General features: G+C 34.7%; 1 protein-coding gene across 1 annotated transcript in view; it reads left to right on the top strand.

Annotated features, from left to right (window-relative positions):
* The first annotated feature begins 7,093 nt into the window (after positions 1-7,093).
* LOC143441123 (low-density lipoprotein receptor-related protein 1B-like) overlaps positions 7,094-27,825 on the top strand; it is a 102,584-nt gene continuing 81,852 nt past the window's right edge. Inside the window, exons 1-2 of the mRNA XM_076928221.1 lie at positions 7,094-7,103; positions 7,876-8,004. Of these exons, the coding sequence (XP_076784336.1) occupies positions 7,094-7,103; positions 7,876-8,004 (139 nt within the window). The remainder of the gene's footprint in view (positions 7,104-7,875; positions 8,005-27,825) is intronic.

Raw genomic sequence — 27,825 nt, 5'->3', positions numbered from 1 at the left:
GATGGTGTTTAGCTCAGATGTTCTTTTATTGTTGAGAATAGTTTTTGCAATCATGGGTTATTTGTTATTCCAAATGAATCTGAGAATTGCTTTTTCGAACTATGAAGAACTGAGTTGGAATATTGATGGGGATTGCCTTGAATCTGTAGATTCCTTTAAGCAAGATGGCCACTTGTACTACATTAATCCTACCAATCCATGAGCATGGGATATCTTTCCATCTTCTCAGGTCCTCTTCAATTTCTTTCTTCAGAGAGTTGAAATTCTTGTCATACAGATCTTTCACTTGTTTGGTTAGAGTCACACCAAGGTATTTTATATTATTTTTGACTATTGTGAAGTGTTTCATTTCTCTAATATTTTGTCTTACTGTTTATCCTCTGAGTAGAGGAAGGCTACTGATTTGTTTGAGTTAATTTTATATCAAGCCACTTTGGGGTCACTTAAGTATACTATCATCATTTGCAAATAGTCATATAATGACTTCCTCCATTCCAATTTGTATCCCTATGACATCCTTTTGTTGTCGTATTGCTCTAGTTAGAACTACAAGTACTATATTTAGTAGATAGGGGAAAAGGTGGGCACCCTTGTCTAGTCCCTGGCTTTAGTGGGATTGCTTCAAGTTTCTCTCCATTTAGTTTGACTTTGGCTACTGGTTTGCTGTATATTGCTCTTACTATGTTTAGGTATGGGCCTTGAATTCCTGATCTTTCCAAGACTTTAAACATGAAAGGATGTTTAATTTTGTTAAATGATTTTTTGGCTTCTAATGAAATGATCATGTGTTTTTTGTCTTTGAGTTTGTTTACATAGTAGATTACGTTGATGGAATTCCATATATTGAACAATCCCTGTATCCCTAGAATGAAGTCTACTTGATCATGGTGAATGATCTTTTTGATATGTTCTTTGGTTCAGTTTGCAAGAATTTTATTGAGTATTTTTGCATCAATACTCATAAGTGAAATTGGTTGGATGTTCTGTTTCTTTGTTGCATCTTTGTGTGGTTTTGGTATCAGCATAACTGTAGATTCATAAAATGAATTGGTTAGTGTTTCTTCTGTTTCTATTTTGTGGAATAGTTTGAAGACAATTGGTATTAGGTATTCTTTGAAGGTCTGATACAAATCTGTATTAAACCTGTACTAAATCCTGGTTTTTTTTTTTTATTTGGTTGGGAGACTTTTAATGATTGCTGCTATTTCTTTAGCTGTTATGGGACTGTCTAGATGGTTTGTCTTCTCCTAATTTAACTTCAGTACCTGGTATCTGTCTAGAAAATTGTCCATTTCATCCATATTTTCTAGTTTCGTTGAGTATAGGCTTTTATAGTAGGATCTGATGATTTTTGAATTTTCTCATTTTTTGTTGTTATGTCTCACTATTCAGTTCTGATTTTATTGATTTGAATACTTTCTCTGTGCCCCCTCGTTAGTCTGGCTAAGGGTTTATCTATCTTGTTGATTTTTCTCAAAGAACCAGCTCCTGATTTTGTTGATACTTTGCATAGGTTTGTTTGTTTTGTCTTTTTTTTTTTTAACTTGATTGATTTCAGCCCTGAGTTTTATTATTTCCTGTTGTCTACTCCTCTTGAGTGTATTTGCTTCCTTTTGTTCTAGAGCTTTCAGGTGTGCTGTCAGGTTGCTAGTGTATGCTCTCTCCAGTTTCTTTTTGTAGACACTTAGAGCTATGAGATTTCCTCTTAGCACTGCTTTCATTTTGTCCCATAAGTTTTGGAATAAAAAACTTTTTTTTTTCTAAAACGTCTTTGATTTCTTTCTTTATTTTTCCCTAACCAAATTATCATTGATTAGAGTGTTGTTCAGCTTCCAAGTGTATGTGGAATTTCCATTGTTTTTGTTGTTATTGAAGACCAGCCTTAATTTTTAGTTACTTGATAGGATACATGGAATTATTTAAATCTTCTTGTGTCAGTCCAGGCTCGTTTTTTGACCGATTATATGGTCGAGTTCGGAGAAGGTGCATGATGTGCTGAGAATAAGGTATATTCTTTTGTTTTTTGATGAAATGTTTTATAGATAGCTATTAATTCCATTTGGTTCATAATTTCTGTTAGTTTTGCTGTGTCTCTGTTTACTTTCTGTTTCCATGATCTATCTACTGAGGGGAGTGTGGTGTTGAAGTCTCCCACTATTATTGTGTGAGGTGAAATGTGTTCTTTGAGCTTTAGTTAAGTTTCTTTTATGAATGTGGGTGCCCTTGGATTTGGAGCATAGTTGTTCAGACTTAGAGTTTATCTTGGTAGAATTTTTCTTCCTACCAAGTGTATCAAGTGTCCTTCCTTATCTTTTCTTATACCTTATAGTTCAAAGTCGATTTTATTTGATATTAGAAAGGCTATTCCAGCTTGTTTCTTGGGACAGTTCACTTGGACATTTTTTTTCCAGCCTCTAACTCTGAGATAGTGTCTGTCTTTGTCATTAAGGTTTGTTTCCTGTATGAAGCCAATGCTGGGCCCTGTTTATGTATCCAGTTTGTTAGTCTATGTCTTTTTACTGGGGAATTGAATCCATTGATGTTTAGAGATATTAAGGAAACGTGTTTGTTGCTTCCTGTTATTTTTGTTGTTAGAGGTGGAATTATGTTTGTGTGACTACCTTCTTTTGGCTTTGTTGAAAGATTACTCTCTTGATTTTTCTAGGTGGTAGTTTCCCTCCTTGTGTTGGAGTTTTCCATCTATTATTCTTTCTAGGACTGAATTTGTGGAAAGATATTGTTTAAATTGGTTTTGACATGGAGTATCTTGGTTTCTCTGTCTACGGTAATTTAGAGTTTTGCTGGATATAGTAGCTTGGCTGGCATATGTGTCCTCTTAGGATCTGTATTACATCTTCCCAGGATCTTCTAGCTTTCATAATCTCAAATGAGAAGTCTGTTGTAATTCTGATAGGTCTGCCTTTATATGTTATTTGACCTTTTTTCCTTCCTGCTTTTAATATTCTTTCTTTTGTGTTTTTGATGTTTTGACTATTAAGGGACAGAAGAAATTTTTTCTCTGGTATAATCTATTTGGTGTTCTGTAGGCTTCTTGAATGTTTATGGGCATCTCTTTCTGTAGGTTAGGGAAATTTTCTTCGATAATTTTGTTGAAGATATTTACTGGCCCTTTAAGTTGGGAATCTTTGCTCTCTTCTATACTTATTTTCCATAGATTTGGTCTTCTCATTGTGTCCTGGATATCCTGAATGTTTTGGGTTAGAAGCTTTTTGCAGTTTGCATTTTCTTTGACTGTGTTGTCAATGTTTTCTATGGTATCTTCTGCACCTGAAAGTCTCTCTTCCATCTCTTATATTCTGTTATTGATCCTTGCATTTCTGACTCCTGATCTCTTTCCTAGGTTTTCTATCTCCAGGTTTGTCTCCCTTTGAGATTTCTTTATTGTTTCGGTTTCCATTTTTAGATCCTGGATGATTTTGTTCAATTCTTTTGCCTATTTGGTTGTGTTTTCCTGTAATACTTTAAGGGATTTTTGTGTTTTCTTTTTCACGGCTTCTTCCTGTTTACCTAAGTTCTCCTGTATTTCTTTGAGGGAGTTATTTATGTCCTTCTTAAAGTCCTCTATCATCATCATGAGATGTGATGTTAAATCAGAGTCTTGGTTTTCTGGTGTGTTTGGTATCCAGAGCTTGCTGTGGTGGGAAAAAAAATGGATTCTGATGATGCCAAGTAGCCTTGGTTTTTGTTCTTGCCCTTGTCTCTCACCATCTGGTTATCTCTGGTGTTAGCTGGTCTTGCTCTCTCTGACTGCTGCTTGTCCCTTCTGTAAGCCTGTGTGTGAACATTCCTGGCAGACCAGCTCTTTTTGGGAGGAATTGGGTTATGGAAGTTGTAGCACAGAGTCATCTTAGAGGCACAGACAAAAACTGGAAGGATCCTGTCCCCGGATGTTCCTTGGTTCCTGTGTCCTGATGGCTCTGGGTAGGTCTTTCTTGGCTAGGAATTTGAACAGAATTGGTGTTCTCACCTGTTCTCTCAGGAATGTCAGCATTTTGGGGAGAGCAGCTCTCTTCTTATGGGATTTGGGTACAGAGAGCTGTGGCACAGGGTCAGCTTCGGCCAAGGATGTAAACCAGAAGGATCCTGCCCTAGGCTGCTTCTACGTTCCTGTGTCCTGAGGGCTTCAGGTTGGTCCCTTAGAGCAGAAGCAGTCGTCTTGCCTGTGTTCAAAGGCATGTCAGCACTCATGGGAAACCAGTTATCTCCCTGTGGGATTTGAGTATGGAGAGCTGTGGCACAGGATCAGCTCTGGGGCGCAGATGGAATCTAGAAGGCCAGTCTTTTCTTTTTGCTTGAACGTCTCATGGTAAAAAGAACAGGATTGTCACAGATCTTGTGACATCACACTGAACGATCTTTGGAAAGCTTGTAGTTATTATCTGCTACAGGTCTCTTGAGAATCTCTCTCAAAATTGTCCCAAGGAATTCTTTGTTTTCCAACAGTGTGTTGTTTAAATTTGTTTTCTTTATCTTTGGTCATCAAAATTACATTTCTCCACACAGATCTTTATAATGTGTACCCTTGGTACACATTAAATCAACTTATTTTTCTTACTTCTCCTTTTTTATATTTAAATACATCACTGTTTTTTTAATCCCCACGAACCTAACTTTATATATTCACGTGTCTATTTTTTTATTTTTAACCCATCTCATGTATTGATGAATGTTCCCTTCAGTTTCCACCCTTCTTACTTATCTTGAAAAAACTGTCCCTTTGCTGCTTTTCTAATCAAACCACATGCTCACATTATTCTGCATTAAAATAAATAAAAGGATAAAAAAATACAGAAGTAAAAAGGAAAATGAATGATGGAAAATAAGAAGGAAGAAAGGAAGGAAAGAAGGAATGGAGGGATGGAGGAATGAAGGGGAGGGGAAAAACTCACAGGTCTACAAAAACTTGCCTCTCTTTGTGGTCATCACATTGCAACTGACCTCACCCTTTTTAATATCCAAATTTTTGGCAACTGACTGCATTATGTTCTTAAATTTGTTACTTCAATTTCACTCTTTCAGACATCGATGACCTGTAGCCCCCATTATTCATTTAAAGCAGTTTTGAACATTTTCTTTCTCCTAAGACTCTTTTAGCATTGTTCCTTATGTCATTGAAAATTAAAATGTCAGTAATTTTCATAATATATCAAGACCTCCTTTGTTCTAGTTTTCTACAAACTATTTCTTTACATCCATGTATAACGTTGAGGTTATAAGAAGGATTTGAACATCCTAGAAGTAAAGCTTTTGATGTTATATGTCTCAAATACTACTGTGTGAAAGCCACTAAGGGAAGCCAAATTCTACATGTAAATGCCCCATAGGAAATGACATATTATGCAATATAGGAGTCTCACTTTATTCCAAGATCAGTACCCTATTTGCTGACTCCCAGAGGAGTCATTGGGTTTTGTTGAGTTATCAAAGCTGATCACTAACATCCTTGAAAAGCTCATATTTTTAATATAATTAAACAACCAAAGAGTCCCTTACAGGGGATCCTCATGTAGAACTTTTCCTTTTCCATCTTCCTCACTGTTACTTTTATTCAGATAATAATTTGTAGCAGGTACATTTTCTCCTTATGTTTTTTTATTGTGGTAAATAGTCAGCTTTTTCTTTTAATGTCTTACATTCGCATGCTCCCAACTTCCAACCATTTGTCTCATCTCATCCACCTCTCTCTCTCTCTCTCTCTCTCTCTCTCTCTCTCTCTCCATATATGTTTGTGTGTGTGTGTTTCCCATTGCTTTTAGAACATTCCCTGAAGAATATTCCTTAGACACCTGAAACTTGACATAATTAAAACTCATTGTTTCCCTTTATTCTAACCTATAATTCCTCTATTCTACTTCAATATGTTTACTGCTCACTTCTATTATTAGTTTCCAAATGTTATTTAGTCAGTTTTGTAAACTTCTCTCTATTCTTTGTTTTCTATTATTACTGCTACTGACTTCAAAATATAATGTATTTAAAATAATTGGATACCACAAGGAGGATCAGGAGTTAAGAAACAGGCTGTGTAATAAATCTAGGCCAGCCTAGACCTCTTGAGACCATGTTTCAAACAAATTTATACACACACATATCAGTGTATCTTGAAAAAATATGTGTGTGTATTCAATTCATTTTCTGAAATATTCAGTTAGCATTCTACTTTAGTTTCTACATTCATCAATCCACCTGTAACCCAAATTGATTTAGTTTTTGAAAACATAGATCATTAGCTAATTAATATTTGCTAATTAGATATTTTCTAATTAATATCATCCAAATGTTATATACAACATATGCAACCCTCTAGATTAACATACAAATTACTTCATTATCAGGACTACAAATTATTACTTCCTCTTACACAACCTTGTAACACATGATTCATTCACATGAAATCCCCATGTCATCACAATGCCTTCTAGAAGCTGCATTCTAAATATAGTGTTTATTTTATTGGATTAAGGAAATTTTCATTTGCTTATGCTCAATTAATTCTGAAATTTTCTTTTTTATTGAAAATATTTTTTTGCATAAAATATATTCTGATTGCTGTTTTTTTCTACCACAAATCTTCCAAGATCTTCCCTACTTTCCTACCCACTCAAACACATGCCTTTTTTTGCTTTGTTATTATAAAACAAGTAGGCATCTGAAAATAATAAAATAAGATAAAATACATAACAACATAGGACAGAAGAAACACTCATTGGGAGAAAAAGAACCAAAAAAAAAAAAAAAAAAAAGAAATGCAGAACAAACATATACACATGCACACATATGTACACTTCCACCCCACACTATACAAACAAAATTAGAAACCATAAAAGATCTATAAGATTGTACAAGGGTTGGGGTAGCCCAGACAAGAATAAATCCTCTACAATTCACAGTTTAGCTTGTGTTCTGGTGGTCGTCTACAACTGGACATGGGACCTGCACTCAAGTTTCACTTAAGTGTGGCTTCTATCTCTAGTGTGATTTCACTGGAGCAATATTATTTCCCTTGAACACAGTTATCAATTGGAAAAACAGATGTAGAGTGAAGTCTTGAAGACTGAAGAGATTCCTAGAGATGGATCCCCGTAACCCATAAAAACAAACATGGGCGAGAACTGACTACAATATGCTGTCATTTTACTTCTACATGTATGTCATGGTTTCACATGGGCCCATATATATCTCAGACACATATACACAGCAATATCAAATAACAAATATAAAAATAAAATGTTAAATATGTAAACGTTATACCTTTATTTTGTTTTAGTAACTGTGTAATAATTTCCTTTTCAAAACAGTGAAGACTGTTTACATGATTTGACTCAATAATCACATTTAATCAGTTTAAAAGACCTCTACTATGTTAATTCTTAGATAAAGGAGTGAAAGAGTTCTTCCTTTACATACTGGAGTTATTCAAAACCATGTATTAAAGTTCAGTTTATTATGTTTTTAAATATTTTTATTGGGTATCTTATTTATTTACATTTTAATTGTTATGCCCTTTCCTGGTTTCCCCTCTGCAAAACACCTATCCCATCTTTCCTTTTCCTGATTCTATGAGAGTGCATTTTAAAACATTAAAATGCCTCTAATATTTGTCTATCTAACATCTCCAACAATTAAAGTCAGTACCCTTTTATATATACAAATAGTTTTATATTAAATATAATCTTCTAACAATAAATATTAAGACAAAATGAACTTAACTTTTGGTTAAAATTATTTTAAATACTTTATTGATATTAGCTCACCTTTTAAAACAATTGTCTATTTGAAAATAAGTGTTTTTGTCAATAAAAATTCAAATGTCCAAGCATAAATTTTCTTGAAATGATATTAATTTTTTTTCAGATCAAGATGAATGTAGCATTTATGGTATATGCAGTCAGACCTGCAAGAATACATATGGATCCTATGCTTGCAGTTGTGTGGAAGGCTATATAATGCAGTCAGACAACAGATCTTGCAAGGTCAAAAATGGTAAGTTATAGTCTTTGTTCTTCCAGAACCACTTTTTTTAGAGTTCTTACTTTTGCAGCATGGTGCAGTCATGTGGACTAGAGCAGAATCATATTTAAACATTGATAAGTGTTAGAATCTCAGAGAAACACTTTTGATAGTAGAGCTTTTGCCTTGAGTCTAAAATTTCTACTCCATATGCAACATAGTCTCCTAAAAACCTAGCTCCCTCTACTCTTTTACTTAAAGTCTGTTAATCTACTCTTTTACTTACAATCTGTTATTCTCTTCTTAACCTGAGAATAAAATGAGAACTACTGGAAAGACTAGAGGACCTAACAATTTAATTTATCATTTGCCTTTCCAATCCCATGCCTCTACCCCTGCCATTTCCCCATCTCTCCTGTTGTCTATCCCAGAAATTGTTTTTCTTCTTCAACTGTACTGGTCTCGCTTTGAGTCATTCCATATTCCAGTCTGCAATGCTCTTTGCTATCCAAATTATGTGGTTCTTCCATCCTCTTTCAAGGCTCTGACACAAGTTTGATATTCAGAGGGATGGTCCATGAAAACCCTATTTCAAGGTATATGCTCTTCATCAATATCTTTTTTTTGTATGTGTGTGTGCATGTGTGTGTGTGTGTGTGTGTGTGTGTGTGTGTGTGTGTGTGTTAAAATACTATATGCTTTCCCATCATCATTGAACTACCCTTTGAGATTAATTCAGTTTAGTGTCAATTTTATTTCTTTCTTACTATATGGTTTACCATTTACCTTTCCAATTCCAAAGAAAGGAAAGGAAAGGAAAGGAAAGGAAAGGAAAGGAAAGGAAAGGAAAGGAAAGGAAAGGAAAGGAAAGGAATCACAAATGGAAGGACAGAAAAAGAAATGATGAAGAGATGGAGGAATACAAATGAAAACTATGAATTTATTCTTCAAAATAAAATTATAAAATTAACAGATTTATCTTTCAATGTATAAATTTAAGGTTTAAAATGCTTCTTTTTTATTACTTCCTACTAGCTAATAAAACTGTCAGTTTCTACATAGCTTTCAGCAAGTATTAAATCCTTGGTAAATATTGATTGTCATTGTCTTAGGGATACACTGGAAACAACAGTGTACTGCCATCTTATGCTGCTGAATTAGCTCAGGAATATTGTGAGGGAATATTACAGATAATATTCCACCTAAGCTGATTAATTTCCCTTCAGTCTGTTTTCATATCGAGTAGTTCAGATAATGAGAAAGGAATGATTGCCATCCCACCTCTCTTGAACACTTGTTAGGAAGTGTGAAATTACAAGAGGAAAATGTGAAACTTACTAAGTTGCTGCTGTTTCTTTAATAGATGTCATAACATGTTTTACCATGTCTTTGATATAGTATGTAAAAAAATAGTTATATTCAAAATCATAAAGAGAACCTCTTTCAATTCTTTGTGTTTTTTCCCTTTGAATTATCAACTTCTTATACAAGAACCTAACTATTTAGGTGTGGTATTCAGATCATTAAAACCATTAAGCCATGGTTCTATGTTGACTTCATTAAGAGTCCTGTTTCAACATATTCATGTACCAAAGAGACCTGGTTTTTTTGTTTGTTTGTTTGTTTTTGTTTGTTTGGTTTTTTTTTGTTGTTGTTGCTGGTTTTTTTTTTTTGTTTTTTTTTTGTTTTTTGTTTTTTTTTGTTTTTTTTTGTTTTTGCTTTTTCTATTGAGTCACACAGTATTACAGAAACTGAGGGAGAATGAAATGTGATAAACCTGACTCATGAAGACACTGCTTCCCTTTCGGTAGAACTAGCTTATGTGACAGTAATAGGATATGACTAGAAAAGGGTGGTACATGGTAATGTCACACTGTATCAAGGAAAGGTGATGAGTCTGAAACTGATAATGGAATATACAAATCACCTCCATGCCCTTAGCTTGAAGACAATATCTGCCTACAGAGTTTGAAAAATAAACAGTTGCTATGGAGATAGTATTCCAGCTTAAAGTTTAAAGAAAATGAGCTGCTAATAATAAGGGCCTAAGTCTCCTCCAAAGAGCAGCTACTTTTTGAAGGTCACATGAATATTTGATTCCATTCATTTGCACAGTTCAAAAAAAAAGTCATCAGTCTGTTTTTGTTTCCTCACTTTTACAGCACATGAACCAGAGAAAAATAGTTGGCTTTGGTTACACATATACTTCAAGCCAATGCACCATATTAAAAAATAAAATTGTAAAATTTTTTTCAGATATTAGGGAAATATACAACTATAAATGCTAAATAATGGAGAGGTTAGCTAGAACCAGACTAAGAGGAAGGGTGCTATGGAGAGATCCTGGCTTGCTCAATACTATGTTCCACTCTTCCACAAGACTCCCTGAGCTCTACCTCATGTTGGTTGTCAGTCTCTGTGTCTGTTTTTATCAGCTGATAGATGAAGCCTCTCAGGTGACAGTTATGCCATTTTCCTGTCTGCAAGTACAGTAGAATGTAATTAATAGTGTCAGGGGTTGGATCTTTCCATAATTCTCAAGTTAGACCAGTCACTGGTTTGCCATTTCCCCAGTCTCTGCTTCATCTTTATCCCTGTACATCTTGTAGGCAGGACACATTTTGGATTGAAGGTTTTATGGGTGGGTTGAGGAAGCCACTTCAGTCTTTTTTTCTCCCAGTGGTAGAAATCTCAGCTAGGGTCCCTCCCGTAGATTCCTTGTAGCCTGCCTCATCCCCAGTCTCAAGCTAGCACCAGAGATGACCCCAACTGATTTCTGTTTTCACCCCCAGCCCTCTTGTGCTCCTTTCTCCCTCCACAACTGATCCTCATTGCTGTTCCCACCCAGTTCTCTCTCTCCATCCAGCTCTGATACTCCCCTTCTGAGTGAGATTCACACTTCTATGGGGCCCTCCTTATTACCCAGTTTCTTTGGGTCTGTGGAATTTAGCATGGGAAGAGTGGGTAATAGAATTATATTATATGGAGAAGTCAGGGACACCACAAGAAGACCTACAGAGTCAACTAGCCTGAGCTCATGGGAGGCCCACAGAGACTGAACAGCCAACCTAAGAGCAAACAGAGACTGATCCCCAAACACATTTGTAGCAGGTATACAACTTGGTGTTATTGTGGGTCCCAAGAAATTGGAGCAGAGGCTGTCTCTGACTCTGTTGCCTACCATTTGAATCCCTTTCCCTACCTGGACTATCTGGTTGGACCTCAGTGGAGGGAATGTGCTTAGTACTGCTAGGATTAGATGTTCTAGTGTGGAGTGGTACACAAGGGGTGCTTCTCCTTCTAAGAGGAGAAGGAGAGGGAGTAATAAGTGACAGAGATTTGGAAGTTTTATGTGTGGGACTGGAAGAAGAGGACAAGGGGCCTGCAATTGGGACATCAAGTGTATAAAAAAAATTATTATTGAAAGAAAAATAAGAAGAGACACAAGGCTCCTGGGGACACAGGTTTTAAATATCTTTAAAGCTGCTTAAAAAGGTGCTAAAGTTTCAAGATGAATTAATGTTATGGCCCTTTAACTTTTCACTCCAAGGCAAGCCTATAGGGTCCTATTTTCAATCAATAATTAGGCAAATTAATACAGTTGATAGATTAGCTCATCTTTATAGCATCATACCTGGGCATCTCATCTTTATAGCATCATACCATACCTGGGCTGAAGTAAAATTTACAAGTTTTAAGAATATCTTTGTAACACATGCTTAATTGAGAGAGAGGGATCACAGGCTTTGTGATAATGATGAAAGAGAAGTATATTAAGGAAACTTTAGTTCTTAATTCAAGAAATGAAGGATTTCCACCAAACATTTTACATTTTGTGTTTATCTCATTAAGTATAAATATGTATAATTAAACACTTTACAGTTAGAAACCTTTATAGAAAAATTACTTTTGTCATACTTGGTACTATACACTACTTAACTCAGAAAGGAGGAATTTATAAATGAGAGTCTATTTTACATTTGTAAAGTTACATCAAATGTGAAGACTGTAATAATCCTGTACTATCAGATGAGACCTACTAAGAGAACATGAGATGAATTACTATTTATTACTACAATGTGGTTTGCATTAAGAGCTAAAAAATGCCTAGTTAAGATTAAGTTCAAAACAATCATTTAGCTACCCAGTGAAACTTTCTGAATATTTTGAAATTTTATTTTACAAATAGAATTTTGGTAATGATTCATTTACTTTGAACCTTAAAATTTTACTTGTTAAATGTATCTTACTTCTTGTTAAATGACTTAAATTAACTTTGATATAAAAATATGTAAATATGGGTATACTTCAACTTAGGCTATTAAGTGGGCCCACAGAGCACTAGTTCCAGTAATGGAGAAAGCTTAACAAGCTTTTGGCAGTCTTAGTTTGATAAATTCAGACTTCTTAGTCTGTTTGTTCAGTGGCCTAGCCATTTTCTAAATGCAGAAGCCTTGAACAGTAGAGTTCCATGGATTATAGTGGAGAGTCCTACATTGATTTTATATTCATCGCCATGAAGGCAAAGTCTGGTAGAGTGTTCTTTTAGTGAGTGGGGCAGATAGACCGTTGGGAGATGTGTACCACTGACTAGCTTCAAAATTCTTTTGTAGATTTTTTTAATTATTACTTTTGTTTTCTTCAGATTACAATACTATTACATAACTTCCCACTTAACATTTCATCACTCTAGACCCTGCCACATTCCCCTTCTTGCTATCTTTCATTCATTGGTTTCTCATACATGTGATTCTCTCTCTCTCTCTCTCTCTCTCTCTCTCTCTCTCTCTCTCTCTCTCTGTGTGTGTGTGTGTTCCTAATTATATAAATATAACCTGCTCAATCTGTATGTTACCAGCACATATGTTTTCAGAGCTGACAAGGCAAAAGCATATCTTTTTTTGTTTGCTGCTCACTGATTTAGGAGCAAACAAAACAAGCCAGAATGAGATGAAACCATTGCTAGGCACTTGAAGTCTTACTTTAGTTTCATGCAACAAAGTGCATCACTAACACAGCCAAGAAAACAATGCACCTATGCAGCATGCTGTTTCCATCGCTACAATATGGAAGAAAAAAAGAAAGAGAGAAAAAAATTAAAACTGTAGCTTTCCATCTTCTAAATTAAAACTACAGAAACAATTTAACATCTCCAGATTCAGTAATAAGGTATTTGTGGTTATATAATTAAGCAGCATTGGTAGGTGTCAGGGCTGCTTTTGCTTCAGAGGCAGCAAGTGGGATCCTGTAGCAATGTTGCTTGCACTTCAGTTGTTAAAGCATTCTTCTAAGGTTAGTTTTAAAAACTCACCTCGCATTAAAAGTTCCTTATGAGACTAATGACATGGAGTACTGCATATCTCAGAAGGGCTGTTGGGGAAAGGTTAGTGAACCAGTTCAGTGTTGCATCTGGACTGTTTGCTCTTTACAAAGGTCCTTTGGGTGACCTGTTTGTGTGATTGACATTTGGTAATAAGATGAGATGTGAAGTGTTCTTAGCTAGGAGTGATCCCAGTCAACCGGCACAAAACAGTAATTTGTTTTTTTGTTCTCTATGTGTCACACATAGGTAGATCACAGTATGAACACTTGGTACATGTCTGTGAATCAAGATGTGAATATGAGGGTGTTGAGGCTAAATAAGAGGAGATCTAAAATCCTGGATGTAACTGTAAAAAAAGTTAAGTATTTTGACATTTTTGCCATATCATTCAGGACTGATTATAATTTTACAGTGGTATTGGCCTCAGAGTGGTTTGAGCAACTTTGTCTTAATTCCTTGGATGTGTCATCCCCATCTTTTAGAAAAACCTGAAATGTTAAAAGGACTGTATGTGAGCTAAGGAGAGTCTGCGGCAGATGAACTCTGCTCTCTACAACCAAGCTGTGCTTCCAGAAGCTGTACCCTGTGCAAATTGTAGTATTTGCCCATATGTCTGAAATCCTGAGCAGGTTGCCTCACCATAGAAAATATTTCTTTATTATAAAGAATTACTTCTATCACATATGTTATCTGTACCACCATGACTTTGTAAATTGAATTTTATAAAATGGAAAGGATGAAAATTTCCAGTAGCATTTCTGTTTTCCAAATGACATGACATTGTTTTTTGTTCCTATCTAAAAGCCGTTCAATAGTAGAATAGCACAGGACATAATAACTCCTCATGAATATCTTTTATTGCTTCCTTTTTGTTTTCCTTGTTGGCTGGAATACATCATCTTTGTAGTCTAGCACATTTCTTAACATTTCTATATTTTAATCAGCAACAAAATTGCAAGATGAATAAGGGAGAACAAGATGATTTGATCTTAGTATCTTATGTGTTACATTATCACTCCTTTGATTTACTCATAGTTTAGGAAAGTATTACCCATAATAATAAAGCACATCATGCATTAACATTCAAAATTCTTTCTCTCTGCAATTAATCTGGAGGTTTTTCTGATATTGAAAATTGATACATTTATAAGCTATAGATCATCTACTAAATAAACTTTGTTTTTATCAATAGCATGCTAGGTACAACTTTCTTTATATTCTTAAAATATTTTTTGTTAGAATAGCTGACAAATTATTACCAAACCCTCAAATTAGAAAAATTAATGAATTATACCCAGGCCTATGGTTGACTACTTTTAATATTAGAAAAATTATGAATAATGACAAAAAGTGAAACATTTAATTTTGCAGAAATGGCAAGTGACAGAGATATAAGAAGTTTATGGGTATATTGATAAGTCATTAAGAATATATTTAATGTTCTATCCATTTAGCAAAAGAATGCTAGTATGTCTACCCTTGGCACCTAGAAAAATTTCAAGTCACAGATTCTTGGTCACTATATAGGGTTTTAACTTGTAGAGTTGTATATAAACCTGATCTAAAGTAGTTGGTTCCTCCTTTGTTTACAGAATCACTACCACACTACTGGGATCATCTTAGAATGGCACTCATAAATTAATAACTCTGTCTGTGTGTCTATTTTCAGTTTCAAGCCATGTACTTTGGCTGCCAACATGCTGATGTTGTTAAAGACAAGCTTTCACATGATATGCAGGAATAAAAGTATTCTCAGGAGAAAAAAGAAGGGGCTAGCATGATCAAGTTATATATGCCATTCTTGATGTTTGACCAAAGTAGAAATATTGACCTCAAGCTATGGATAATTTTATCAGCATTATCAGCAGCATCAAAGCTCAGCAGAGCAACATTCTTTAAATTCATAATCTCACTATGCAAAGTTAAAACATCCAGAAAGGTGTCAGAATTATGTCAAGTACCCTGCAAGTATCTTTAAACTAACAGGCTGGCAAGCCAAGGACAGGTAAGATTTTGCACAGAGCCTTATCAACCTAAGACAGAAGTACATTGCTTTTGATAATGGATATTCCATGACAAGTAAGGAAGGCATTCTTGGCAGTACAACCTATGACAGGCTCAGTCTTGTTTATGAAATAAAAAAGGGGTAGATGTGGTGAGCTTTTGTGGCTGCCTGGCAGGAATATGACATTGGCCAAGAACAAGGAAATGGGCATCAAGAAGAAATCTAACCTTAGGCTAGAACAAAGTAGTAACTTTAGGCAAGAATCTAAATCTTAGGCTAGAACAAAGAAGTAGGCTTCAGACATAAAAATAACTTTGGGCTAGGACAGGGAATTAGACTCAGATATTTTGGTCTTCCTGATAAGCCCTTTGAAATAGTGATCATGGGAGTGTTTACAGAACTTTGTTAATTACTTTGCTTGTTCTTTGACTACTTGTGTTTACTGTCTTGCATGTTACTTGATTATTTGTATGTATTGTATTGCTAGTTCTTCAGCCAAGAACTGACATTAATACTCGCATGTAATTAAAATTGTATGAAAGCAAAAGGGAGGAGGAGGGATGGGATAGAGAGTTTATGGGGGCAAGGGGAAAGGAGATAACATCTGAAATGTAAATAAATAAAATATCCAGTAAAAAAAAAAAAAAAAAGAAGAGCAGTCATAATTGTGACTTACAAGGTTCACAGCTGGGCATGAATGGTGATTACTGTTACCCTTCAGTAACACCTTTTGGCACTCTGAAAGCTAGCTAGTATGGACTTATAGTCAAGGTCAGTACACATTTGATTTCTTCATTTTCTTTGTTTCATATATGTATTGTCTTCAAAAATAGGGGTATTTAAAATCATTGGCAATATGCAGTAATGTTGATGCCACTTTTTAACATTTCGAAAGGAGATAACACATTACTGGCCTTGGGAATTTAATTGCTAGCATGTGGTGTCTAGTTGGGACATCATTTCCTCATTACAGGGCAAAGTGTTTTGTGTGTATGTGTGTGTGTGTGTGTGTGTGTGTGTGTGTGTGTGTGTGTGTGTATGTGTGTGTATGTGTGTGTGTGTGTGTATTTCAGGAAACATCTACAGCAGTAGGTTACCTTATGACTTACTTTCAAAATGCCTTAATGTTTGTTATCAGTTTTTATATTCCATCCTCCACTGTGATCTACTTTTCCTATTTATTCCTCCTCATTCTAATATTCCCCATTACCATTTATAATACTGTTCTAATTTCCTGTCACTAGCAATACCTTCATGGTCTCTTTCTAATTTTCTGTCCTCTATGATTATACCAAATGAAACACACATATCTGAACATTCAAAACTAATAGGCACAAATTAAAGAAAGCATGCAACTTTGGCTTTCTGTTTCAGGATTACTGTGTCTAGATTACATTATTCACTCAGAATAAATGTTTTTAGTTACTTTCATTTTCTTAAGAATCTAATAGTTTCTAAAATATTTTTCTAACACCTGCATAATATTGCATTGTATAAAAGTGCATCATTTTCATTATTCCCACATTAACTAATGGAATCTAGGCTGTTTATATTTCAGATATGGTGAACTATTGTAGAAATGAAAAGCTATATTTCATAGAGTAGTAATATACATAGATTAGCTGGTTTCTCAATAATAGAATCTAGATGTCATTTGTTTATATGCCCCATCTATAGTGCCCTTTCATGTGACAGATCTACTTCCAAATTTTTGAGAAACTGCCACACTGATTTCCACATTGACCATACCAGTTTGCACTTGTACTATTAGTAAGTAAAACATCCACTTTCCCTGCATCTTTCCAAGTATTTATCATCATTTACTCTTTTGAACCTATGTCTTATGACTGGAGAAAGATCAAATCTCAAATTAGAATTGATATAAATTTACCTGTGCTTGAAGAAGATGAGCATTCTTTAATGGTTCTTAGCTGTTTGGATTTTTTTTTTTTTTTTTTTTTTTGAGAACTCTGTGTTTAGTTCCATACTCTATTTTCTTTTTCTTTTCTTTTTTTTTTTTTTTGTTTTGCTTTGTTTTTTGGTTTTGGTTATTGCTGTTTTTCTTAGGTTCTTTGTATATTTGTATATTCTAAATAATTACCACCTGTCAGATGTATATCTGGTAGAGATATTTTGCCATCCTGAATGCTGTCTTTTCACTTGAATGATGGTGGCTTTTGCTGTGCAAAATTTCTTCAGTTTCATGAAGCTTCATTTATTAATTTTTGATATAAATGCATGTTACTGGGATCCTGTTCAGAAAGTCTTTTCCTCTGCCAATAATTTCAAGCACATTTACTACTTACACCTCTATCACAGCAAGAGTATCAGATCTTCATCAGGTACTTGATCCATTTGAGGTTTGGCCGGGTGAGAGATAGGGATCTGGTTGCATTCTTCAATATGCAACTGTTCAGTTTGACAAGCAGGATAAGTTGAAGACGCAGTCTTTTTTTCCAATGGCTATTGATGGCCTTTTCGTCAATAATCAGGTGGGTTTTGGTCCTTTGTTTTGTTTTATTTATTTTGTTTGTGTCTATTTGTTTAGGTTTGTTTTCTGTTTATTTTGTTTTGTATTGTTTCTGAGACTAGAGAAATGGATTATCCCTTAAGAGCACTTGTTGTATTTGCAGAAATCTAGGAAACCCAGATTTGTTTCACAGAATTTATGTTAACTAATGACCCTCTGTAACTTAAACTCCTGAAAATCTGATAACATCCTCTGGCCTCCTTGGGCAGTGCACTCATGTAGTACACATACATATATGTAAGTATACAAACATAGAAATCAATAATTTTTTCTTTTTTATTGAATATTTTATTTACATTTCAGATGTGATCCCCTTTCCCCATTTCCCCCCACCCAGGAACCCCCTCTTCCATTCCCTCTCCTCAGCTTCTATGAGGATGTGCCCCCACCCACCGACCCACTCCCACCTCCTCACCCATGAATTCCCCCACATTGAGGCATTCAGACTTCACTGGACCAAGGACTTTCTCTCCCACTTGTGCCATACAATATCATCCCCCCCCACACACACACACATATACAGCTGGAGCCAAAGGTCCACCCCTATGTGCCCCCAGGCTGGTAGTTTAGACCCTGGGAGCTCTGGTTGGTTGGTATTGTTGCTCTCCTCATGGGGCCACACACCCTTTCAGCTCCTTCAGTCTTCTCTCTCACTCTTTCATTGGGAATCTCATGATCATTTCAATGGTTAGCTGTGAGCATCTGCCTCTGTATATTTCAGGATCTGGCAGACCTCTAAGGAGACAGCTATATCAGGCTCCTGTCAGCATGCACTTCCTGGCATCCACATCAGTGTCTATCTTTGGTGACTGCATGAGTGATGTATACCCAGGTGAAACAGTCTCTGAATGGCCCCTCCTTCAGTTTCTGTCCCACACTTTGTCTCCATATTTGCTCCCATGTGTATTTTGTTACTTCTTCTAAGAAGGACCAAAGCACCCACACTTTGGTCTTTCTTGTTCATGAGCTTCATGTGCTCTGTGAGTTGTATCTTGGATATTGCTAGCTTTTGGGCTAATATCCAAGTATCAGTGAGTGCATTGTGTGTTTTTTTGTGATTGAGTTACCTCACTCAGGATGATATTTTCTAGTTCCATCCATTTGCTCAAGAATTTCTCGAATTCATTGTTTTTAATAGCTGAGTAATATTCCATTGTGTAAATGTACCACATTTTCTGTATCCATTACTCTGTTGAAGGACATCTGGGTTCTTTCCTGCTTCTGGCTATTATAAATAAGGCTTCTGTGAACAGAGTTGAGCATATGTCCTTGTTATATGTTGGAGCATCTTCTGGGTATATGCTCAGGACTGGTATAGCTGGGTCCTCAGATAATGCTATGTCCAATTTTCTGAGGAACTGCCAGACTGATTTCCAGAGTGGTTGTACCTGCTATAAATTTTTTAAAAATCATGTAGCTGTTCATGTATGGAGTTATATGTGAGTCCCATATTCCATTTATCAATGTGTTTTTATGCATACACTACGCTTTATTTATTACCATGCCTCAGCCAAATAGCTTGAAATCAGGTATAGTGATACTTCCTACAGTTGTCTACAGTTGTTATATTGTTCTGTATTGATTTCTTCATCCAAGATCTTTGTGTTTACAGATGAAATTTAAGATTATCATTTCAATTTCTGTGATAAGTCACATTGGAACTTTGAGATGATTTCCTTGAATTAGTAAATAGCTTTGACAAATGGCCTTTTTTTGCTACATTAGTACTACCCATCTATGAGCATCTGATATCATTCTATTTTTTGTTTATCTTTCTCAAATTCTTTCTTGAAAGTACTAAAATGCTCATTGTACATATTTTTTCTTACCTTGGTTAAGTTGAATCTAGTGCATATTTTTGAGGGTATTGTAAATGATAGTTGTCTTGATTTCTTTTTCACTAAGTATTTTATTTATCAAGGAATGCTACTAATTTTTATGTACTAATTTTGCATTTGATAACATTAATGAATATGTCCATCACAAGTAAGGAACTTTTGGTGGAATCTTTAAGGCCTTTAATTCATTCACAGAAGCCTCTTATATGAACCCTCATCAACAAATGCTTCCTTTTGCAGCAGATGGCAATTAACACAAGGGTAAGAAAAAATGTAAGACATGAGGGCAGTAAATGAATAAAAAACCAGTGCTTTAGGATACAGATGGAAAGTTGCACATATGAACTCAGGATGTGACAGTAACTTCATGGGCAAGACCTGTGCAAGGTTAAGTTAAATAAAACCTGGCATTGAGGTGGACATAAGCAGGAAGTCCCATCACAAGCTGAAGAGATACTGAAAATTTATAGCTTTGGGGAAAGGAAAAAAACAGTTTTCTCAAAGGGTTTGGTTTCTGCTAAGTCAGTCACTCTTCAGTAGATAACCACACATATAAGAGCATATGAGTAACACAAATTGCACATGCTAGGCTTGAATAAAAGAGAATACAGAGAGAGAAAGAGACAGAGAGAGAGAGAGAGAGGGAGAGAGAGAGAGAGAGAATACCAAATTTGATGGGTAGGGAAATGGGACATTTCTTGGAGGAATTTGTATAAGATACTAAACATAATCAAAGTACATTGTGCTAAATCCTCAAAAATGAATAAAAATAGATAAAATGGTAACTTACTAAATAAATAAGACTAAAATACACATATTTAAATAATATATTTATTTTTTCATTAAAAAATTTAAACTATACAATTACTTAAATCCTTAGAAAAACAAAATTACTAAAACTTGAAAAGTAGAATAACTGTCCTTTTATATAAGAAAAATAATTTTTCTTTAGAAAGTCTTCAAGGCATAGCTTGTATAAATTGCAATCAACAGAGTTTGGAAAACAAATCTAGAGTAATAATATCAGTTAGAGAATGCCCCTCTGGCATTTCTCTCTCCGCTCCATCCTGGACTGAGATGATTAATATCATTGCATTCTTTCTAGTCATCTGCCTACAGTCTTTTCAGATTTTAAAAGAAAAAAAATCTGTTACATTGAATTATTTCTAAATGTATGAAAGCATTTCTTCTTAGCAATAAGACCCATGAAGTGCTGATTTTTATAGTATCTTTCACAAAATAGAAGTGTGCACAAATTATTAGCTAAATTGCACTTAAATGGTATTCTGGTGTTTGGGACAGTATACTACTAAGTTACTGAAAATCTGGCTAGAGGATTGTTTGGTATAGCATTTAATGCTTACAGTACTTAACTTGTCTCTATTATAGTAAAGTAGAAAATTGTGATCCTAAATTCAGGTTGTAAGAGGCCTTGTCAGAAGCATTGAAATAGTTTAAATGGCCTTTCATTTTCTCTCTTCTAGATAATGCATTTCATGTAACACCTTTTACCTCCTTACTCTGATATGAAAATCTTGTTTTGCATATCCTTGTAAAAGTACAAGGGATAAAAATAAAACTTTCCCAGTCCAAGTTTGTTAATTTCAGATTCTGTGCAGACCCAGGAATTATATTTCATGTTTAGCCTTATTTATTTATTGAAATCACTTACATTCTTTTATTTGGTTTGCAGTATTATTTTTATTAGTTTACAAAGGCACATATTTCTGTATATCATTTTCAAACATACTCTGTTGTGGTTGTTTATGGCCACTCGTGCCCCAGTCTTTAACTATTGTACTCTTTCACTTCCAGTATACCCTTCTTGCTTATTGTTTTATCTTTTATACTGCCCTCCTTTATATGTTTTTTTTTTCTGTCCTGGATCCTACTTTTCTTATTTTTACCCATGTTTCTGCTACATGGATATACATTTGCAACAGTTAATACCCAGAACCCACATATGACAGAGAATATATGTTATTTATCTTTCTGACGTTGAGTTACTCTTACTGGAGAAGTTGAGGTTCCCTCATCTTATTAATAAAATAATGAAATGAGAGACTTAGAAGAGAGCTCAAAGACAATTTTATTAGAATCACTTGCATAGAAAGGAGCCTCAATAGAGAAAATGCCTCAATAAGATTGGGCTGTAGGCAGGTCTATAGGGCATTTTCTTAATTAGTGATTGGTGTGGGAAGGTCCAGCCTATGGTGAGTGGAGCCACGCCTAAGCTGGTAGTTATGGGCTCTATAAGATAACAATCTGAGCAAGCCATGGAAAGCATGCTAGTAAGAAGCACTCTTCTATGGCCTCTGTATCTGCTCCCATCTTCAGGTTACTTCACTACTTAAGTTTTTATAATGATTCCCTTTGTGATAGACAGTGGTGTAGAAGTATAAGACAAAGAAAGCCTTCCCTGTCCAGCTTGTTTTTTGGTAATAGTGTTTTATCACAGGAAGAGAAACCTTGAATAAAACCATAATAATTGCTATCTACCACTTAATATTATTCTGCTGAATATGTTTTCCAGCTACATCCATTTTTCTGTATATTTCAGAATTTCATCTTTACAACTAAATACATTTCAATTGTGTGTGTACATGCACACATACATGCATACATTCATACACACACACATACACACATACATTTATTAGTTTTTGAGTATCCAGGTTGGTCTCATTCCCTTACTGTTGAAAACATATCAATGTGCAGTAAAACCTGTGTGCGAGTATCTCTGTCATAGAATGAGAAGGTCTTTTGGTATTTAATCAGGACTGGTATAGATGAATCATGTGTTCTCTTTTTAGACTTTTGAGAGTCAGTCATTCTGGTTTACAATTCCACCAATAGTACATAATGTTTGTTTTTTCCTTAAAGTGGCTTTAGCATATGACATGGACAAAATATTTGAGGACAGTAAATTGTGGAAAATCTTCTATGCTGTTGGTTTATCACATTAACATTATAAAAATGACTACATAACCAAAAATATTCTAAACCTTCAATGTGATCTCTGTCAATATTCTAATGATATTCTTCAGAGAACTAAGGGAAAAAAATCCAAAAAATTGGTATGGAATCCCAAAAGACTGCAAATAGCCAAAGAAGTATAAATACAGCCAGAGATACCATATTACTAAACTCAGACTATATTACAGATTACAGAGTCATGATGACAAAGACAGCAGGATACTGGCACATAAACAGACATAAAAACTAATGAAACAGAACAGAAAGCCCGCAGGTAAACCTAAACAAGTATGGACACCAGGTGTTTGACAACTGTATAAAAATTTGAGCTGGAAAAAAGATAGCATTCTCAATTAAAGGTATCAGAAAATTTGAATGTCTACCTTCAGAAAAATAAAACTAGATACATATATCTTTTTCCTGCACAAAATCAATTTAAGTTTGATTGAAGATCTTAATCTTAGACAAGAAGCACTAAAACTGATAAAAAAAAAAGAAGAAACAAGGAAAACAACATTAGGCTTTAGGCACAACAATGAAATTACTAGTACTTTATTCTGTCCTAGATCTTTCCAATTAATGTTCTGTAAAGATAAGTAGAAAAGAATCTCTTTAGTGCCAGGTTTTCATCCAAGTTGTGTGCAAATTGCTTTTCCAATAATAAGAATAACTCTGAAGTGTATAGTCATTCTCCACTTTTCTCCTTCTTTTTTGAATCTAATTCTTTGGATATCTCAATATTACTAAACTCAACATTTATTATTATCTGTAGTTACCACTTTCTTAATCAATTAGTAGTCCTTAGTCTCCTTTGAATACTCTCTCAATTATACCATACCACCTTAAATTGGAATTATATTCTAAAATTCCCGGAAATTTTCCTCCAGCTACTTTTCTGAACACTTCTTTTTTTATTCTTATTTTCTGAACACTTCTTTTTTTATTCTTATTTTCTGAACACTTCTTATTTTATTTTTTATTTTATTATTTTATTTTTTTATTCTTTTCTTTTCTTTCCTGTCACTGTATTTCCTTCCTTGCTTGGCTTCCTTGGTCATCTAATTTTTTGACTTAAATTTTAAATGACTCCCTATTTTATGATTTTTTTAAAAAGTACATGAAATCAGAGGTTTCTAAGATTTTGCCATGACTGCTCAACCCTAGATTAAACATATTATATTTTATGGTCAATATTTCTATATATTTATCTTAAAAGGATCAGATTTCTTATATACAAAACTGACCTCTTTTGTACTACTATATGTTTTATACTATCTCATTGTAATGCTCATTTTTCAGTACTGCCATCTGGGTCATTGTCACCTTCTTTACCCCATTTTTCAGGTTAAAACAGTAGAAACACAGTTGATTTTGTTCCTCCTCTCAAAGACTGCATTTATAGCTTTTTTTTGTTGTTTATTCTAAGAAGGCCTCTTCCTTGCACTTACCTTTTTCATATATTCATGCGAATTTTCACTGTCAGAATATTTTAATCAGTATTTGTTTCGTGTCTCCCTTGCCTAAGGTATCAGTTACTTGGATAAACATCTAGTTACTGGATGAACATCCAGTCCATCATATCTGCCAATTAAGATACTTTCCTACTTATTCTGATTTATAAGGTTGTAATTTTATACTTGAATTATGTTTGACTTTAACTTGTATGACCATCTGAAAACTAGCTTTTCTTTATGATATTTCTCAATGTTAAACAATTTGAGTTTGATCATAAGACTATAAATAGACATCAACCCTTCAGAAATTCAAGAACAAATTATTATCTGAATATATAGGAAGCATAAAACATAGCTTCCAAAACTTGAACAATTTGTAGAGACAGCTGACTATCTGGACATTTCTTCATTCCTCAAAAATATTGGAGCTTCAGTCTTCATTCTCTGGCCCAGAATCATCTGACAGACATTGGAATGAAACAGGAATTATGAAGGACTTGTTTACTCTGTCTTGGCTGAGCTTAACTCTTGCCTATCCTTTATTGTGTGTTCTCTCTTGGACAGTATTTTGTCTGTAGATTAACTGAGTAATTTTTGTTCAGTAGCTATTTTGCCATAACAGGAGCAACTCCATATGGAGGTTTTGATGCTCTATTTCTTCTTTGAACCAAGAAGAGGGCATTGTCAGGAGCATACACGTCTCTAGTCAAATGATCTTTAATAATGAATTAATATTAAATGCCATATTCTGTGGTTTTCCTGACGTTTTTGAAGACTATCTGTCTCCATAAAGTATAACTGAATTGTTGAACCCTGACTATTCTTAGCTCTTTCTATTTGAATGTTGTAGAATGCACCGTAATACAATTAGATCAAAATCTAATGTAACCATGAGTTTATTGTCTGGCCTTTAACTTGTGCTGCTTAATCATCCTAAATAGTTTGCAATAGCAGTTATTAGAAGGACTGTGTCTGAGCCTTGTATTCTTAAATGAGTTGCATAGGCACAATGCCTATCTAAGAGTAACAATATTAATTTCAAATTTTGTATCATATATAAAATTTTATGGCAATGAAAACCTTAAATCTGCATCAGTGTATCAATTCTGTACCAATATAAAATTATGACTTCAATTTGTATCAATTATAATAATTTCTATTAATGTAAGATTGTGCCTATAATGTTTTACTTATGAATAAATATAGTAATACATCTCATTTATTTCCTTCTTGTTCAAAATTATGAAAAAATATCCCTTAAAATGACAACCTATCTATAATTTATAAAATAATGATAACTAGACACCCAAACACAATGTAACAGGATGATGACTCTCCATAACTTCTTCCTGCTAAGTAGGCGTGACAAGAAATTCTTAAAAAGGTGGAGGGTAGAAAAAAAATTAGAAAAATTGGTTAGACTTAAGAAAGTTAGCTTTAGCATTGGTATCCAGTCTTTGTATGTTTAGAAGGCTTAGGATTTAGGAGTTCTGAATGGATCCATCTGAAAGGTTGGATGAAGCAATGTCATCTGGAATCATCAGTCATTCCTGAAGCTTTTTTGGAAACAGTTCTCTGGAAACAACTTCAGGAGGTAGGGGGCTAAAACAGCAGGTCATTTCAGGATCCTGAGGTGGAATTTTACCAAACCTGTACATTTTGTAATAAATCTCATAACCAAAATGCCAGTACTATTAAGGTATTCCTATGGACTGCTCAAGGTGAACAGATCGGTTAAGAATGAATTTTTATTCCTTGTTTGATCAGGTGAAAGACAACTGTCTTTTTATGAGTTAAGTTGATCAATAACTAATTGTAATTCATTTGCGCCATATAAAGTTGGGCACAAAGGATTCCATAACCAAAAAGATGTATCATCTAAGTTTAGCTGAAGTTTTGGCTAGAGACATTTTTACGTCTTAGCCATTTAGTTATTGGGCTGTTCTCATGTCAAGGAATCTGCAGATCAAGTTAGAACCAATATCCAGCACCCCTCAAAATAAACTATAAATGTTTATTCATAACACAAACACATAAGCATCTAGTAGGCATGGGTGCAGAGGCAAGTAGCTGAAATATCACATCCTCGACAGCAAACAAAAAACAGAGTAAAGACGAAGCAGAAAGATTCTAAATTCTCAAAGCCCTCACACAGGGATGTAGTCTGCAGCAAGATTGCACACCTTCCCTAAATTGTGTTACCAGCTGGGAACAAAGTGTTCAAATATCCCTGCTTTAGGAAAACATTTTCTTTGACACAACATTCCTCTACATGGTCCCATACACTCTTGTTCATGTTTTAATACAGTACATGTTTAGTCTAACTTCACAAGTCCCACAGTTCTTTAACATTCTCAATAGTTTATATGCCAAGTCTCTTTTTATAATCAAGGTAATCTCTTAATTGTGACCACAATCCTCTATAAAATAAAATTTAAAAAGCAAATTACATCCTCCCAATATTTTTCAGAGAATATACATTTCCTTTATAAAAGAGAGAATGGCAGTATAGTGAAGAAATACTGGATCAAAGCTGGACCAAAACTCAGCAAGTTAAACAGCAAGTCCTGTAGTTGGATATTGTTATCATATGAATTCATGACTCTGCCCCTCCAGCTTTGCTATCTGCAACATATATCTTTCTTGTGAGTTAGTTTTACTCCCTTGGCATATGTGTTACAAATCTGACATGACCAACATCTTAGAGTCTCTATTGTAAATTAAGTTTTACTTACATAGCTTCATGTAATGGACTTTCTGTGTTTCTTGCCTTCTCGGGTCTTTGGTGCAGGAATGTCCTCACCACACATTGGCTGCCTGCACTGACTCTGTAATTAAGGAGGCAGAATCCAGGATCACATCAACGACAGTTTTTATATTCAATAGCTTTCAAGAAGCTGAAAGTCCTTAGGCTCTAGTTCACATGTTGGAAACTTATCAAACTGAAGTCTTGCCCTGAGTGAACCATTCCCTTTGTTCCACTGAAGAGCAAGAGGTCGCTCCTTAATGATGCTAATCTCTTTAACAATTATCGCTGTAGTTGCAGCACATGTTTGACTGCAACATTAAGCTTCCTATTGCTCCATTTCTCTCCGAACTGTACATTTTGTATTTCTATCTGACCTACTTGTTGTCTTTTATGCCAGGCATCCAAAAAGGAAATTATTAAAAAATCATGCCACATGTTCACTATTGTACTGTCTTAAAATTTTCTTGGCCAAAAAGAAAATAGTACATTACTTTAAATTTAATCCCAGGCCAGTTCTTAGGACAAGAACAAAAGCCATCAAATTTTTTGCCAAAATATCAAATAAATGGATTGTAGCACCCTGCTTTCTTCTTTTTGAAGTCTCTTAAGCAAGTCTGCATTACTGTCAGAACTACAGCCTTCTGGAATGGGTGATTATAAAATGCTTATAGCATTCAAACTGATTTTTAAATCAAAAATTAAAAAGTCTTCCACATTCAAAAAAAAACAAGCATCAAGCAAGCATACATACATACACAGTCAGGTTCTTCATAGCAGCAGCCACTATTTTGATACCAACTTTTATACTAGTTATTTTCCATTGTTGTGATAAAATACTATGACCAAAGTAACTTAGAAAGGGAATGGTTTATTTAGCACCAGAGAGACAAGTCCATCATGATAGGGAGACATGATAGGGAGTAAAAGCCAGAAATGTGGCAAGGGTAGGAGCCTGAGAGAACACATCAACAGCAAGCAA

This window comes from Arvicanthis niloticus, chromosome 2 (assembly GCF_011762505.2).
Source record: "Arvicanthis niloticus isolate mArvNil1 chromosome 2, mArvNil1.pat.X, whole genome shotgun sequence".
Classification (NCBI taxonomy): domain Eukaryota; kingdom Metazoa; phylum Chordata; class Mammalia; order Rodentia; family Muridae; genus Arvicanthis; species Arvicanthis niloticus.
Note: the sequence above shows the minus strand (reverse complement) of the source record. Positions and strands in the feature narration are given on the sequence as shown.